This window comes from Sphaeramia orbicularis, chromosome 13 (assembly GCF_902148855.1).
Source record: "Sphaeramia orbicularis chromosome 13, fSphaOr1.1, whole genome shotgun sequence".
In the NCBI taxonomy this organism is placed as follows: Eukaryota; Metazoa; Chordata; class Actinopteri; order Kurtiformes; family Apogonidae; genus Sphaeramia; species Sphaeramia orbicularis.
In genome coordinates this window covers 9,279,961-9,297,500 of record NC_043969.1, presented here as the reverse complement: position 1 = coordinate 9,297,500, position 17,540 = coordinate 9,279,961, and the positions used below count along the sequence as shown (strand labels likewise).

Here is a 17,540-nt window from a genome sequence, read left to right as displayed (position 1 = left end):
CTTGTCTGCTTCAATTTTCAATCCAGATGCAGAGTTCTATCATTTATTTTGTAATAATGGGGACAAAGGTCATAAAAAGATGCAACAATTTCTTTAATACTTTCACCTGAATAAAAAAGGCACTTTAAAGACTTAAAGGCAGCACAGATTTGAGCCTTAAATAAATCTCTAATCAGATGAATCCAGCAATGGAAATCCAAGATGAAAAACTTCAGACTAATTGAAGACCTAAATGGGATTCATTCCCTAACAGTACTGTTAAATGAGGTAAAAGAAGAGATACTGAGTAATTTTAAAGTACCTCTTGTGTATGCCACTGAAGAAGATTCACATATAGACACCGTAGACATTTTATACTGTAAACCACTGACAATGAATTGTCTAATGTGAAAAAGCTTTTCACAATTAACTCCCCATGGTTTCTCTTCTTTAAAATGCACATTGGAATGCACAGATTTTCCACAAGGGCTTTAAAGTAAATCCATACTATTTAGAAAGGATAATACTGGATGAAAAAAATCCTCAACTCCTAGTACCACTTATCTCGAAAAAATAGATACAAAGACTCTATTGTCCACAACCAAGGAAGCATAGAGAAAGAGAAAAGGAATATTTTTCTGGGTCCTGTAATTCTGGTCCACAAAGCCAGCCCAGTCCTTTGGTCACTGAATAATGAATAGAGTTCTACTATTCAGTTAAGAAATCCTCATCCAGGTCCACATCTGTGGTGTCGATGTCTTCCAGGTCAAAATTGTCCAGATCCAGATCATCTAGGCCCTACAGATAGACAAAAAATATAAAAGTCTCAACGTGAAGTTTTTGCCACACCACTCAGGACAAGTTTACTTCCAAAATGAAGAGTTTGGGCTAAAAATTAAAGTTTACCTCATCAATCGCTGCTGCCCCAAGGTCCTCTTGTGGTTCCTCAGCTCCCTCAGGATTTGCCGCCTCAGCTGCTGTTGAGTTTAGGATCTCTGGTTTTAGAACATCAGTAGGTTCCAGGTTCTTCTCTGGTTCAACTGGAAGCACTGTGGACTGTTTCTCTTCATCTGATTTTTGAGCAGGGACTGGCTCCAGCACTGGTATTGGATCTAGGAGAGGTTCAAGCACTGGCTGGAGGGTCAGATCTGTCAAACTTTGAGCTTGGACAGGGACAGGCTCGTCTATCAAACCAACTGTGTTATCAAAACTGATGAGCTCCTCCACGGCCACAATTGGTGGGATTATTTCTGTAACGACTTCCTTAGGCATTTCCTCTGCTACTGGTGCTTCTATATCTACATTAGATGGGGCATCTAAAGGCATTGTATCTTTTCCCAGTTCTTCATCGATAAGCTGTTCACTAGTTGCGCCTGACACTATTACATCAGCATCAAAAGTGGCATCAATGACATCCTCTGTTGCCATGGTTTCTGTTTCCTCACATGGTACTTCCTCAGTTAGTAAGATGGTTTCTGATCCTACCTCATTAAGAGATGATTCAGAGGCAGCAGGTAATACTTCAGCAGGAGGAGAAACATCCTGAACATCCTCCTCAACTGGTGTGACATCTTCTCCAGTACTAGGTGGTACAACCTCTGGTTCTTCAGGTGTAATCGCTGTGATGGGCTCCTCCACAATGTTTTCCTCAAATGACACCGGAGCCTCCACTGATTTTGTGACTATGTCCTCTGTTACTGCTTCCATCTCTGGTTCAAGTGCAGCCTCCTCTGTATCCACAGACTCTGCTTGGTGTTGTTCCATATGTTCTTCTTTTACTGTCATTAACACCGGAGAAGCTGCTGTTGGAATGGACTCTTCTACTTTTGCAGGTTCAGCATCTATCACTGCTGCCACTGTGCTTTCAAACATGTCTTCAGCAACATCCTGTTAATAGAACAACCAGAGTGTACGTTCAGTTTTAAGAAGCTACAGAAAACAAAACCTCAGTAGCCGTCTTGGTTTCAGATACATATTAATAGTCTCAGTCTAAGGGAAAACATCTGGAATATATCAAGACATGGAGAGGTGCATATTCGAGCACTTACCTTTGACTCACTTAACTCCTGTTTGGCTACAAAACCTGCAGATTCCTCCAGAACATCACGGTCCTCATTTGGCTAAAGAATAAAGAAAAATGTAAAAAATGATCTCAAATGTGTTTTAATCATAAAATTACTGGTTGAACAATTAAAGTTTTCAAATGTACTTTCTCTGACTTTTCCACTGACCGTTATGAGTGGGTATTCTGCAGCAGGTCTGACCCTGACATGAGTCTCCTTCAGGTAGTGCTCAGCCAGCAGGGCTTGCTGCAGGCCAGGGAACAGGTTGCTGTACTGGGAGGGGTCAGCCAAAGCATCTGCTGCCTTTTGGTTGACATTGGAAAGACTCTCCTTCCACAACTTCACCACCCTGAGGGGAAGAGAGGGGTATACACAGTACTTGTAATCTATAATTTATTGAAATATGGACTTGGAAATACATAGGCTGTTATGATCAACAAAGTCTTAGAACAGCAAAAGTGTGTTTTCTGCTATTGCCATTTGGGAAACTAGGAGGGCACTCAACATACATACCTGACAAGGCTCTACCTCAAAATATTAGAAAAGTAAAGTTTAAAAAATCCAGGATCTTTCACCTGAATTTGCCTCAAAATGTCCTTCTTACACATAGCTTCTTCTCCTCCCACTGATATTCATGAAAATTAGTGCAACAGCTTTTGTGTAGTCCATGACGATATATCTATTACTGGTTGTAGTTAATGTGGTGCAAATATTGAATGATACAAGTTCAATAGTGTAAATTAAAGGGGTTTAATAACTAATTTAAACCGTAATCTAAAATGATCAGATGCTGTGGGTTGTGATTGATCCTCCAGAACAGGCAAAAGCAGTATAAATGTGTGTATATACAGGGGTTGGACAAAATAATGGAAACACCTTCACCTCAAGATGAAAATGCCCCAATCCATACAGCTAGAATTGTTAAAGAATGGCATGAGGAACATTCTAATGAAGTTGAGCATCTCGTATGGCCGGCACAGTCCCCAGACCTCAACATTATTGAGCATTTATGGTCAGTTTTAGAGATTCAAGTAAGACGTCGATTTCCACCGCCATCGTCTCTAAAAGAGTTGGAGGGTATTCTAACTGAAGAATGGCTTAAAATGCCTTTGGAAACAATTCACAAGTTGTATGAATCAATACCTCGGAGAATGGAGGCTGTAATTGCCGCAAAAGGCGGACCTACACCATATTAAATTATATTTTGTTGATTTTTTAAGGTGTTTCCATCATTTTGTCCAACCCCTGTATGTATGTATGTATGTATGTATGCTACATGGACAAAAGTATTTGGACACATCATGGCTACAGCTCGTAAGATGTCCTTTTTATGCTGGTTTGAGATATAAACATCAATATTTCCATGAAGTTCAATGAGAGATTTTTCTTCCTAAGTGAGATGTGAAAAAAGTAGATGGATAATTGTGTTAGAAAATTATTATTTACAGCCAGATGATGAAAACATTTTAGAAATTTAGAGGTAGAACATTCAAAATCATAGTTATGGATAAAAAATAAATCAATGGAGGCAAAGATAACAATTTAAACAAAACTAACCAATGCAATGATATTTATCACAATATAAAACAAGCCCAGACCTCTATTAGAAAAGAAACACCTGAATTCAACATGTTTGAATACTTTTGTCCATATAGTGTATGTGTGTAAGTGTGTGTAATGTCTGATCACAACTGTGGTCACAGAAAAGCACCCATCCTCTTTCTGTCAGTCAGACATTCGTACTTTCGCTCACATCCACAGAGCCACACAATAAAATGATTGCACCTGTTTGCTATTGAGCCCAGTCACCTACTGGAGCCCAAGGAATCAACTGAATTCAGAATATCAAGCTCTGTCAGAGCCAATTCACTCCCTGATGCAGCTGGTGAGCGATGGTGTGTGGATCCTGTCTAAATCTGGGGCGTGAGGACTGAGAGATGCATCAGCTTTGCTACCGTCTGTGCTCAAGGCTTTCATTCCAGTCATGTTTTGTGCTACAAAACAGAGCAGAACTCAAAGTACATGTTTTTTGACCCATAAAAACCCACAACTATGTTTGTACTGACTTCCAAATGAATTTTCCTCTAAATGTAACCTTCCCTTAGTGATTCATCATCATTCATTATAATATTATCCTCTGCAGTTTGCATTTTTCATTGAAAATACGGTATTTTCCTATATTTAATTTACTGATCATGTAGATGTTTATAAAACCTCTGTGTAAATTCAAAGGTTATATCAAAACAGAGAAAATTGAAGAAAAATGTACTCTTGTCTTTAACCGCTGTCATTTGTCCAACTCCATGGGTTTTCTTGGTGAATAAATGTTGCAGAGGATGACAGTGTATCCATCTTCACAACAGAGCCTCTGAACATTCAAAGGGGTCATATCTGATGACAATGAAAAACTGAGAAACTGCATTTTATCTGGATTATTTACATGTATTGATAGAATTAACGGTTCAACACTTATTAAACATTTTAGATCTGTAGATGCGTTAGGTTTAGGTGTTTGAGAGTTAAAGGACGGAAATGCATTTGATTTTATTTAAATTAAAAAATACATTTTCCTATTCCACAGTATTTTGTATTAAATTCTACATATCTACACAATACAGATTTTGTAATTAATCTGAAATTTTAAGATATAATACAGCAAAGCAATCTGTGCTCAGTGAAGAGTTTCATTATTCTTCCCTTTGTTCACTGGTATTTGCCATAACACCAGTTGAATTTAGAGTATACCCCTCTAAATGCTGGTTAAATACACTACCCCATTGGTCGGTCAGTATGTGGATGTACAGGAGTGGTCATTTTTGTGTATTTTTTCATGTTTTATGCATTTTATTTAAATACAGCTGGTTATGTACTTCCTGATGAAGGCCACTAACTTGGTCTATATCTAACATGAAATAAAGTTCCTCTACATGACAACTGCTGCTGGAATTGACATACAGATAGTATAGTTTTTCTTCTTCTCCATTTACCTTGGAAGTAGGTGAAGTTGTGCCCACTCTGGGTGAAGTACTGATTTTTTTGGGGCGGGGTTGGAGATTTGTAAACATTCCATATACATTTTATCATTTCTGAAATACTATTGGAAGGAGGAAATTAACTTCCACCTCTTTACTTCACGAGTGTAGTTGGTTTGACAGAAGTGAGCAAGTAACACACGCAACACGAGGGAATGGAAAAAAAACACAACATAATTAAAACAAGCAGAAAGTTTAAAAAGCCTCTATTAGATTAGAGCATCTAACAGAGGGGTCCCCCACACCCCCTGACTGGTTGAGGCAGATGACCATCCACCCTGAGCCTGGTTCTGACAAAGGTTTCTTCCTTTAAAGCATGGGTGTCAAACATGCGGCCCTGGGACCAAATCCGGCCCGCCAAAGGGTCCAATCCGGCCCACGGGATGAATTTGGGAAATGCAAAACTTACACTGAAGATATTCACAATCAATAGTGTAAAAAAATCATTTTAATTCAGGTTCCACATACAGACACATACAGTCCAATTAGATTTGAAGTGGGTCAGAACCAGTAAAATATTATCATAATAACCTATAAATAATGACAACCCTAAATTTTCAGCTTGATTTTTTGGTGTAAAAAAGTTTGAAAATGTTTATAAAATGTGAATAACCTGAACAAATATGAACAAATGGAAATGTCTTAGGAAAAGTGAATGCAATTTTACCAATATTCTGCCTGTTACTAAATGTTTTGTGCGATTGTAATGCACATGTGTAAATGATAAACCGAGGCATAATATTGTTAAAATCATACCTGTTTTTCTTAAGACAATTCAAGTTGTTCATGTTATTCAGATTTTTAAGGAAACATTGTAGATATAAACCTGATCATAATATAATTTTTACTTTTTTTGCTGTTATCATCTTACTGGTTCGGCCCACTTGAGATCAAATTGGGCTAAATGTGGCCCCTGAACTAAAAAGAGTTTGACACCCCTGCTTTAAAGGGAATTTTTCCTTCCCATTGTTGCCAAGTGCTTGTTTTTGGGGGATTTGTTAATTTTTTTCCGTGTAATTTCCTGAAGCTTCCAGGCAAGACACAGTGAGCCTAGTGTATGTAAACTTTTGGGTCAACTCTGGAACTCTTTCTTCCTAAAACTGTAAATAAATATAATATTAATACATTTATGTACAAGTATGTACTCTTTGTTTTATGTGAACTATCTAAGAAGTGGATGATGTCTCTGTGACATCACCCATCGGTCTGTGGAATACCATTCTGAAGGCTGAAGTTGACCATTTCACCTTCACTGTGTTGTAGTTTTTAATAACAGATGTTCCAATATGAAGGTTCAGATGGAGATGAGTGAGGAGGGACCCCTGCTAATACAGACAGTGACCACACCTCAGATAACTCAGTTATTATAGATTAAAGAATAACTGTGTCTTGGATTATCCTAGGACATAGTCTTTGTTCTCCACTCCTTTAGTATCTCTGCTGTCGCTGTTTCACTCATGATGCCTCTAATTTTATGGAGCCCAAGTCAAATTTCCAATGGGGACAATAAAACGATAATAATAAAATATTCTGAAATAACGAAGAATTCTGTATATGAACCTTTCTGCCTAGATTGAAGCACTGATACAAAGAGATCAACGCTTCAATCATGAAATATGTGTAAACAACTCTACCTTGACACCTGGCTGGGCAGATAGGTTCTTGCCAAGAATGCAGCTTCTGGCAACCGATCTGTTTTGATGAGGAGGTCCAGACATTTGTCCAGTCTGTGCAAACACAAAAATGGTAATGACAAATCTAAAATCATAAAACAAATTAAAAACAAACAAAAAACAAACAAACAAACACACACACACACACACACACACACACACACACACACACACACACATAAGCCTTCAAAAATCTTTCAAGGTTAAAATTTGGATCCATGTGTAATTCCCTTTCCCCTTCCACCTCCTCTTACCTTCCCTGCAGGAAGTAAGTGAGGAAGGCCACGTTGGTTTTGCCATCCCTATCTGCCCCCTCGGCTAGTTTGCCCACCATGTCCGCATTGCCAGAGGCCGTGGCCAGCAGCAATAATCCCCCATAATCCTGAGCATGGTGCAAACACTCCTGAGCCAAGCTAAACTGGCACTTTGTAGTTGCGAGCTCTGCCAGCTGCTTCCATTTGTGCTCTGACTGGAGCCCCCACATGCCAAGGCACCAAAGACACAGGAGAGAGGATTATCACAGAGAGAAAACCACAAACCTTTACATTAATCCACACTGAAGCAGGGACATAAAAGAGGGATCACTTTGCACATACAGATTTTATCCTGTGTTTATTTTGTTCTGTTGTGTGGGACAGTACGCCAATTTCATTGTACCGTGTACTTAGTATGATCTAATGACAATAAAGATTTATCTTATATTACACAGCTGCTAGTTTAAAAATTCATGAGCAAAAGATTGATTTTAAGTCTTTGCAGTTTAAAAAAAGTGGAAAAAGGTTTCTTTCAAACACTGATAAGCAGATTCAATATCTAGCCTTCTTATTCTTTCAACTAGAAACAACATTAAAGATAGCTGCATGTTCCCTTTTAATGTGATTTCATATGTATTTTCTGCATTTGTGTGCACATGCATGCCCTGACCTCTGCCTCCAAGGCCAGTTGGTAGGCTATCTTCAGCTCTCCCAGCTGCAGTGCCAGTTCAAACTTGTGCTCTGAATCAGTGGACACTGCCAGGGCCTGTTGCCTGAAGCCCTTCAGGAGTAAACAAACACACAATGAACAGGCATGCACCTTTTATCCCATATTATGCTATGTCTTTTGCATTTCATTTTCATAAATTTACCAACATAAAAGTCTTCTCATGGTTTGCTAAAGAGATCTGGCCAAGAGGTGAAATAATGTGGTCAAGCAGAGATTCTTTCTGATCAAAACCAATCCTAACTGAATATATTTTCCAAGAGTACTATTCAGAGGCTGCTCTCCATCTGGCTACCTGATGTTCTGTAAATTATGCATACATCCAAATCTTGAATTTATAGTCAGTTCAAGCACAGATGAAAGCACAGAGATGGACATTTAAGAGCAAAGACTAGGAGAGGACAAACAGACCTGTTTCTCCAGAAAGTGAGCTACCCTGGTCCTTTGTTCCTTAGGGATTGTAGGTAGAACCTTGTCAGCTGTGCTGAAGTCTTTTCTCATGACGGCTGTCTGGTACTCTAACACAGAAAGCAGCAGGGAGTAGCTGATAATGTTCAGCTCTTTATCTCCAAGGTAGAGGCGGTCATCTTTTGGGATGTAGCCCAGCAGATACATCGTCCTATGACAGAGCAACACCTGTTTTATAATCCTTTAATGACATTTTTCAACTGGAAATGATACTGAAAAATCTGAAGAGTGTTATCAAACACTGAAGAGTCATACATAATTATTACCCAATATGCAAGGTACGTGGATGAAGTACTGAACACAGCAGATTGCTAAAATGCATTTATTTAGTTCAGCTTCACTACTTTATGAATAACCCAAGACAGGCTGGCTGGTGCAGTTTGATGCTTTCAATATATTATTTATGCTGCATACCTGTCCATGTGAGCAATCGTGATGATCTCTCCTCCAACATAATAGTTGAGTCTGTTTACAGAGCTGGTGTAGATGAAGCAGTCTCCCACCCAGAGTCCTGTCTTGACCACCTCCTGCACCTCTCCCAGCACCTGATTACCGGAAACAACCAGACCATATCAACATAACAAACTGAAAAAAAAAAAAAAAAAAAAGACTGGAACACAATCCCATACACACATGTCTGACCATGTTTCTGACTTTCCTTGTATGATACATTTATATGAAGTGAAAACATACATGTGTAACACTATGGTTATTTAATATATGTAATCCATTAGTGTATGTTTGCATATACCACCTTGAAGGGTTACTTACAGGTATAGTACAGATGTAAAGGCATATACGAGGGCTGTTCAATAGGTTCATGGCCTCACCCAGAAATACTGGTTGTTATAATACAGGATGTTACATTCTTTCGTGATGGGATAGTGATGCTTGAACATCGATGGACCAAGTGCATTGCTGTAAATGGAGATTATGTTGAAAAATAAAATATAAATTATCAGTCTGTGTTGTTCTGTTCTGGTGAGGCCATGAACTTATTGAACGGCCCTCGTATATTGCCAAAACAGAAAAGTTAACACTACTAAAAACATTCTTTTTCAACTCTACATTGCGCTCATATCTACACTTAGATTGTGCAGATAAAGTACATTTTATACGGTATCTGACCTCAAAGGCCTCCTCTATCCCATCTTCCGTTATCTGTTCCTTAGACTCCTGTGCTGCTGTCACTTTCTCTGCCAGGTATCTCAGCACAAAAAATGATTCATCTGTAGCAATGCACACCAGCTCCCCAGAGTCAGACCAGAAGATCTGAAGACAGGAAGACCAAGGATTATGAAAGGGCCTAAACACCGGCAGTACACACAAAGCTGTCACATTGATAAGAGAAAAACTCACGTGTTTGGGTTGGATTTCAATACGGCGGATAAGTCCAGCATTCTCCCAGTCGTAGAACGCTAGACCACTGTTTGACCTCACTCCCAGTAAGAAACCACCAAAGATACCTGTGTGACATCAGGAAACTACACATAAATTCTGTACGGAAACACAAAAGAACTTGCTATCAGAAGATGTCTCATTAAATGACATAAACTTACCTTCAGCTCCAAAGTCAGGTTTGAACGCCTTCTTCTCCTTAAAGTTCTTAAAGATTTTCACCATACTGTTGCCTTCCCTTATACCATATCTATAAATGGTGCACATGGGTAAGTATAATGTACCTTTTCAGAACCTCTGAGAGTGAAGTGACTTCATCTTGTACATACTGTGAGGAGTCGTGTGCCCAAACAAAGTCCAGTGCTGAACCGAAGCTCTTGTTCCTCAGGGCCATGGCAGTGTAGATGATGTACTCCCCATCTCCACATACCACTACGAATCTGCACAAAAACAGGTAGGAGGGTAGGTACTTATAGGCAATGTATGTAACAGTTTCGTGAAAAGCCACTATATATGTTGATATTATAGACTATATGGACTGAGTGATTACCTCTGACCTTCTGTCAGAGTGTGATGTTGTATTTGTATTATTTGTAATTGAAAAATACAGCTAATCTATATACATACTCCATGTTTAAGTGTATCTGCACCTGCTTTTCCTGGCCTCTTTTTATATTGTAAAACATTTCCCAACTGCTTCAAACACAACCATATCCGGGCACATCTCTTCCATCAGTGTGGTCTCTCACCTCCCATTGGGGCTGTGCTGGATGGTCTGAGGGTAGATCTCACAGCTTCCCATATCTTTGACACCCAGTAGCAGCCTTTCTCCATCCTTGATCTCAGTGTCTCCCATGGCCTTCAGGTTGGCCTGTTGGACCTCTGAGTGTCGGGCCCACATGACCTTCCCACTAGAGTCCATGGACATGGCGGGCTCCTCCCGACCCAGCTGAGACAGAGAGGGAGACAGGACACGAGGTGGGAATGATGACAGATTCTGGCATCTAAAAAGTACATAATGTATTTCTACTAAATTCTTAAAACTCTAGAGTCTCAGGACAGTGACACATTATAGACCCTCATCCCCTTTCTGTTTTCCAGTTATGCAAGAAAATCATGTGGATTGGTATTATCATGTATGTGTGTCTTTTTTTTTCAGATCATTGGCTGTTTTCATTTACAAGAAAATGAAAAAACACATTTGGTGATGATCCACAACTTGTTTGTCACTGGATACTGGACAATTCTGCTTTCTACCTTCTTTTTCTGCAGTACCTATTGCTTAAAGTGCAACATATAAGCATTTAAAAAGCTTATTGAAAGATGATGCTGTACACAAAGTAGCTATATACGAACTTCTATTTTCTAAGCCACATTACCATAATAATGCTGCTGTATCAGTGCAGTGACAGATCATAATTAGAAGTTTGCAATGTGAATAAAACCACTCAAAAATAACTCTTATTCCAGCCTCAGCTGGACAATTAAGTTACATTATGCTGATAGGTCAAAACGGTCTCTTGCATTGAAGTGTGGGTGAACATTAGGCTAATGTTGCTTTTCTGTGCTGGTAGATATGGCGGGGGGAAGCAGAGATCATGCATCCTTTTAGTATTTTGAAACCAAACATCAGGGCATGAATTCAGTTTCATGTACTGGACTGGACAAGACATTCACCGTAAAATGTGTCTAAGAAAAATTAAATGGAATAAATTGACTCTGAGCTAACATCTGTAACCCTCAACACCAGAGAGAGCTCAGGATCTCATCAAGACTGGAAGAGGCAATGTAAACATCCGGCTCAGAGACAGAGAAGTGAGTCATCTATGACCCACTACGTCTCAATGCCAATCTAAAGGTGAGGCCGGAGAAGTTGCACACTTAAAACAATACCTTGATGATGATGCTGCCTTCATCATAGCCCAAAGCCACACTGTTGGAACCAGACTGGCCACATACACACCACACCCTCTCCATGCCATAGTTGAGAGTGTTTTCTAGTCTGTAGGTGTTGGAGTGCCAAATGCGAACAGTGCCTATGAGGGAAAAACCAGGAAGTTAAATTCCCTAAAGGTGTTGCACAGTGTTTTCCAAACAGTGGCTGCGGGTGTATAAAAACCGACAACTCACCATCCTCTGAGCCTGTTAGGATGATTGGCAGCTCAGGGTGGAAACAGACACAGGTCACATTCTGGGCATGACCCTCCAGGGTCTGAACACAGGTTTTGTTCTGGCAGATAAGGACAAATAGCTCACAATGAGGATTACACTCATTCACACACAGTAGTTACACTGCACAGCTCTGTTTTACCACTTTCTAAGAAGATTTTATTCTAGACAGATAGGAAGAAGAATGCTTATGATTAAAACAGACAATCAGGCAACTAAATAGAATCCTGTAGTAAGCTTCTCAGGATGCTAAACAAAATACTGTTGTTGAAGTTCCAGCATATGGGTACCTGATAATCCCAAATTTTGACCAGACGGTCATCAGCCCCTGATATCAGATAGGGCTTGTCTCCTCCGTTGTAGTAATCAATACAGTTCACTCCCTTCTCGTGACCTTCCAAGGTGAAGTTAGCTGTTTTGGAGCCCAGCTGCCACACCTTTAAAAGGGAGAGAAGGAAATCCAACAACACATGAGAGTCGTACAATGTTTCTATTTGCATTCGAGGAACAACCCATGCATTTGGGGTTTTCATCTCTGAAAAAATCTGAATTTGTGTATCTCAAATACCGGTATTTAAAGTGAGTGTTTGTACCTTGATAGTTCTGTCCAGAGAGGCACTTGCAAACTGATTATTGTCTTTGGGGTTGATGACAATCTGCATGACATAGTGAGTGTGTCCTTCAAACACCTGACTACAAGTCCACTTTCTGTCCCAGTCCCACAGCTTGATCAGCATGTCATCTAAAGAAAAGAAAAAAAGTGCACAATAGAACTTATCAATCAGTTAGCTGCATATTTTGGTGTGTGGTTTTGAAATGGTTTGTAGTTCATAACATATATCAACTACATTTTAAAGCCTTATATTTGTTTTTTGTGCGTGTATGTTTGAGAACTTCATTCCTACCGCTGCTGGTAAGGATGTAGGGCTGTGTGGGGTGGACAGTGATGCAGCGGATGTAGTCAGAGTGAGCCTCAAATATGTGAGCCCTCTCCAATGTATTGTAATTAAATACCCGGATCTGCATATCATCCTGGGGAGAAACAAAACCAGTGAATTTGGCATTAAACATACCTCTCTATTCCCACTGTATCACCAACAATCCACTTACCATTTTGTAAATACATGAAAGTTTCTACAGTAAAACCTGTCAATACAGACATGTTATACCTTAGTAGAAAGGTTACATTCCCAGCAATTGAGTCACTAAGTTTATTTTACAGTGTTCCTGAGCACAAAAACATAATCAGTGAATGAATCACCTGGATAATGATTGAAGCTAATAGGATGGAATAGGTATGGGTTGGCATTTTAGGACAGATATAGAAAAACAAAACTGTCTGGGGCCAAAAGATATTTTTATATGTTTTACCTCAAAGTGGTGACTGTTTAAGAAGGTCTTTAGGATTAGTTTATCTGAATACACCAGGAATAAATCAAAGTTTCAGTGCATTCACAGAAATACAAAGAAATTACAGAACTACACTAACAAAATGGTGTTTATTATTGTGGACTGGTATGTGAAGGCTTTCTTTGCAATGAAAAATACAGATGAATACTTTCAGTGTCATGAAATATAAAAAGTAGTCACCTTTTACTACTACTACTACTACTACTACTACTACTACTACTACTACTACTACTACTATTTTTTAATTCATTTGGAGTGCTGTCTACATTTTTACATCTGCATAACATCAGAATGACTCTACGGTTGTGACAGGAATAGCAAAATGTGTAAAAAGTAAGCGTTATTCATTTCCATATGTTTTTGACAAAGCCACACTTCTAAAGAGCCCAAGAGCCAAATGTGGCCCCGGAGCCACAGGTTACCTAACCCTGGACTATTGTATGTAGTTCAGGTTGTATTTTAGCCACATACTAAACAGGGACATTTTCTAAGAGCTAACTGCCTTTCATATCAGGTGTCACTGATTCATTTTGCAGCTCTTCAGTTATAAGCTTTGGAACTTGATTTGGTAAATGGGTGAAAATTAACACAAATTAGGCAAGAAGGAACAGGTCAAAACGTCAGAATATATAAAAAATATCAACTTTATTCCCTTTCTCTGTCCTAGTTGTTAGCCAAGGATGATTTTATTATAGCATTGAATTAGAATCTAGTTTCGACCACCTCTATATGTAAAGTATCATGAGAAAACTTTTGTTATGATTTGGCGCTATATAAATAAAATTTGAGTGATCAATTGATTGACTGAATTACAGTTACAGTACTTACTGCTCCAGCGATAACCCAGTGTTTCCTGGCTACAAATATGGCCACTCTGACAGGCAGGTCACAGATCTCAAAGGTTTTCACCATCATCTGCACACACGGTTCAAACAAGATTTACAATTAGACCTCGTTTATATCAGAGAATCAGAAACTTAAATGCACTTCAGAACTATGTATTTAGGACTCAAAACACCTGCTATGAAAATAGATGAATATCTCTTGAATGTTCTTTTGGCAGCAGGGAATAAAGCAATGGATGGTACAAGATGAGCCAGCTGTTCAGCAATGGGTTCAAATAACATGAGACATTTACAAAATGGGAAAAATCACCTTCACTGTTAATCTGAAATTAGAAATATTTGTCAAACATTGGGAAAAATGGGAAAATTATGTGAAACAATACATGCCAAATGTTACCATGGTGATATAAAGGAGACTACTCAATTTGATACGTACTTTTTTATTTTTTATTTTCAGTCTGTATAAATATCGCTTGTAATCTTCCTTTTCTATTGAATGTTATACAAAGTTAGATATGCCCATGTTGTTCTCTCTCTGGATGTTTGAAGAAAAAAAAAATAATACTAATCATTTCCAATCCCTAAGAATGTGGGACAGAGACAATCAGAAATGTATTTGTCTCACTGAGCCTTGTTTTGATGGAGAGTGTTTTTGTAGAATGTGAACACTGTGAGGAATATGTGGCAGACTGATGTGACTGGAAAATGTTGTGTCTCTTACGCTTCAATAAAAACAAAGTTAAAAAAAAAAAAAAAAAAAAGAAAGAAACTTAAATGCACAAAGATGAAGTGATAGTGTTTTTGGAATGGCTGTGTAAATGGTTAATGAAGTGATTAGGTGAGCAGATGAAGATGAAATGACCTGGGTCTCATGGTTCCAGACCACTACGGTACCACTGTACAGGCTGACCAACATCCACGGCTCAGTGGGGTGTAGATCGACACTCTTCACCCGGTCTGACCGAGATGTCAGCTTCCGCTTGATGTCCAACCGCAGAGGCTGTGGAGAGAAAAGAAAGCATGTCGGTCTGCGTTCATGTACAAAACAAACTGTATTTTCAATCATCTACCTATTATTAAGCTGAGATTATCAGTTACCAAAGAGAAAAGCTTGTTTTTTTTTTCCCCTTCCTCTGGTGGATGATTAATGTGATTATTGTATATTACTGAGTACTGTAGCTAGGGGTAATGTCAGGACACTTAAATATCTGTTGTATATGATTAAGGGAAAGGGGATGGGATGTATAAATAGTACTTCAATTTCAAAGTATTTCTGTTATATAATAGTATGAATTTCTTTTTTGTTTTGTTTTTCTGGTGATTATTTGCTACGGGCATTTACTTTTGTTGGTGTTTATATTGTGTTATTTATGTCTGAAATAAAACATTCATTCATTCAAAGCAACTTTTTTTTAAAGTTAGAAATCAAGAAAAGATGTGTTTTTCATGAAGTATTCTCTTGTATTATTTCAAGTTGGGGGACAGCTGGAGGGGGTGTTGATATTTCTCATTCCACATTTCATATGCATGCCTGCTCCAGAATGACTAGATCCTCCTTTCATTTCACTTTTTTCTATAAAGATGATACAAACACCTCCTTTTCTAGTGTTACATTTATCATTTTGACCAGGATACAGGTTTGTGTTTATGCATATGTCTGCTTATGACTTTTACATAATGTTATGGTTTATGGAAAAGTTACTGTGCTCACAAAAAGCCACGGTGCACTGTGACAAAACACCACCAAAAACATATAACAGAGTAAAAACACGGTGTGGGAGTGTTTTTCCTACCATGTTTCCACGTCAGTGTCCTGTCCAGTGAAGATCCCGACCTCCTGCTGCCCAGGTCCGGCTTCTCCAGCACGATCAACTGGAGAAACTTTATCTACAAGAGAACTGGAATGTAACATTTCTAGTTCCGGTTATGGTTTTCCGCGCTATGCAGTAAGGAGAGCGTGGAATAGACGCAGGTACGCAGTGGGCTCCTGTATGCTCTGTTCGACACGAAAAGATAAAAGTGGGAATAAGTAGAGTTCTAAAATCCAAATAAACACCTATTCTATTCTATTCTATTCTATTCTATTCTATTCTATTCTATTCTATTGCTGTTGATAGAGTTTCTATCTTTTTTATTTATTTTTTGGTTTTTTTTTAGGTATTATGATAAAGTCTCAAAGCACCTTTTGTTTATTTACAAAACGAATTACTATTTATTTACAGAACAATTTCTTATTTACAGAATCAAATCTGCACAGAGATCATGGACTTTGCAGATGTAACTTTATTTTGAAGAGAAAACCTCATATTTCCGGTTATGATCCTTCTGTTTCTGTCTAGCTTGACCCCCTTTCTGTGTCTTTTGGCTACGTGGATCCTGTTGTCCGGAGCTTCCTGTGCCTGCAGCTCCAGATCCGGCAGAACATGCTGTACCTGAACATGGAGCACTATAAAAGTACTAAACACAACTTTTGTTTTCAAAAGTAAAAAAGTATATGTGTTTGGGATTAAATGACCAGCTCATACAGTGCAGATCCTAATAGGTATGAAATATGTGACAGATGTTTTATTTTTAGATTTGTACTTTTTACTGCAACAACCAATACTGCATTCATGTAATAAATCATCACATATTTTCCATATATGAGATAAGACAGGTGTTAATATGATAACATGCAGTTGTTATTTTATTAGTGCGTCATCTAAAACTGTCATAACCTAAATGAATCCCACAAAAATAGATTTCTAAAACTATTGTTTTATGATAAAAAAAAAAAACAAAAAACCTTCCTTGGATGTGTGTGTAAACTTAGTATTTCCATAGAGTAATAGACACAAAAAGTGTTATAGTAACTAAAGCTGCAACAAATAATTAATTGCCATTTTTGTTAATTATCAATTAATCAATTTCAATATTAACTCTTAAAAACTCATAAGTATTTTTGTGGTGAATTCCAGCTCATGTTTCTTCACCTTTAACCTTTTCTAAGAGATTTGTCACAAAATTATATTTGAAATATTAATGACTTATTGATTTATTTTGCACATTTATAACATTAATCAAAGACATAATAAAACAGTAAAGGTGCAAGGAGAGGCAAAAAGCCTAAAATGGCTTGTTTTAAAGCCTCCACCTCATAAATACATAAACATTATTAACGTTGTGAGACTTTCATAGTGCATACACATTCAGAAATCATTAAAAAAGAAAGAGGATATAAATATACCGTGTGTGTGTGTGTGTGTGTGTGTTTGTGTATATATATGTATATATATATATATATATATATATATATATATATATATATATATATATATATATATATATATATCAATGTGTGTGTGTGTGTGTGTGTATATATATATATATATATATATATATATATATATATATATATATATATATATATATATATATATATATATATATATATATATATATGCAATATCATAATTCCTTAAATATTTCTTAAAGGATATCTATCTGAGCCCGTTTTATCCTCACTAGGGTCACAGGGGTCAC

The 17,540-nt window shown here is 37.9% G+C and overlaps 1 protein-coding gene across 1 annotated transcript; it reads right to left on the bottom strand.

Annotated features, from left to right (window-relative positions):
* Window positions 1-29: 29 nt before the first annotated feature.
* Window positions 30-15,896, bottom strand: LOC115431890 (coatomer subunit beta'-like). Its single transcript, XM_030152583.1, has 22 exons — window positions 15,812-15,896; window positions 14,881-15,018; window positions 14,002-14,088; window positions 12,669-12,795; window positions 12,357-12,505; window positions 12,054-12,200; window positions 11,725-11,824; window positions 11,488-11,630; window positions 10,344-10,543; window positions 9,924-10,034; window positions 9,756-9,844; window positions 9,556-9,662; window positions 9,325-9,468; window positions 8,611-8,741; window positions 8,140-8,347; window positions 7,672-7,782; window positions 7,002-7,216; window positions 6,709-6,801; window positions 2,211-2,391; window positions 2,028-2,099; window positions 886-1,866; window positions 30-777 (listed from the first exon to the last, which is right to left on the bottom strand). Exons 1-22 carry the CDS (start codon window positions 15,812-15,814, stop codon window positions 688-690), a joined length of 3,627 nt encoding a protein of 1,208 aa, XP_030008443.1. The 5' UTR covers window positions 15,815-15,896; the 3' UTR covers window positions 30-687.
* Between the last annotated feature and the right edge of the window lie 1,644 nt (window positions 15,897-17,540).

Bases quoted from the DNA above. Each gene is read 5' to 3' on its own strand.
- LOC115431890 (XM_030152583.1), bottom strand. The intron at 10,544-11,487 runs GTATTGTTTTAA...TCTCTGTCTCAG, and splicing joins AAGGCAGCATCATCATCAAG to CTGGGTCGGGAGGAGCCCGC. The intron at 9,845-9,923 runs GTATGTACAAGA...CACCATTTATAG, and splicing joins TGGGCACACGACTCCTCACA to ATATGGTATAAGGGAAGGCA.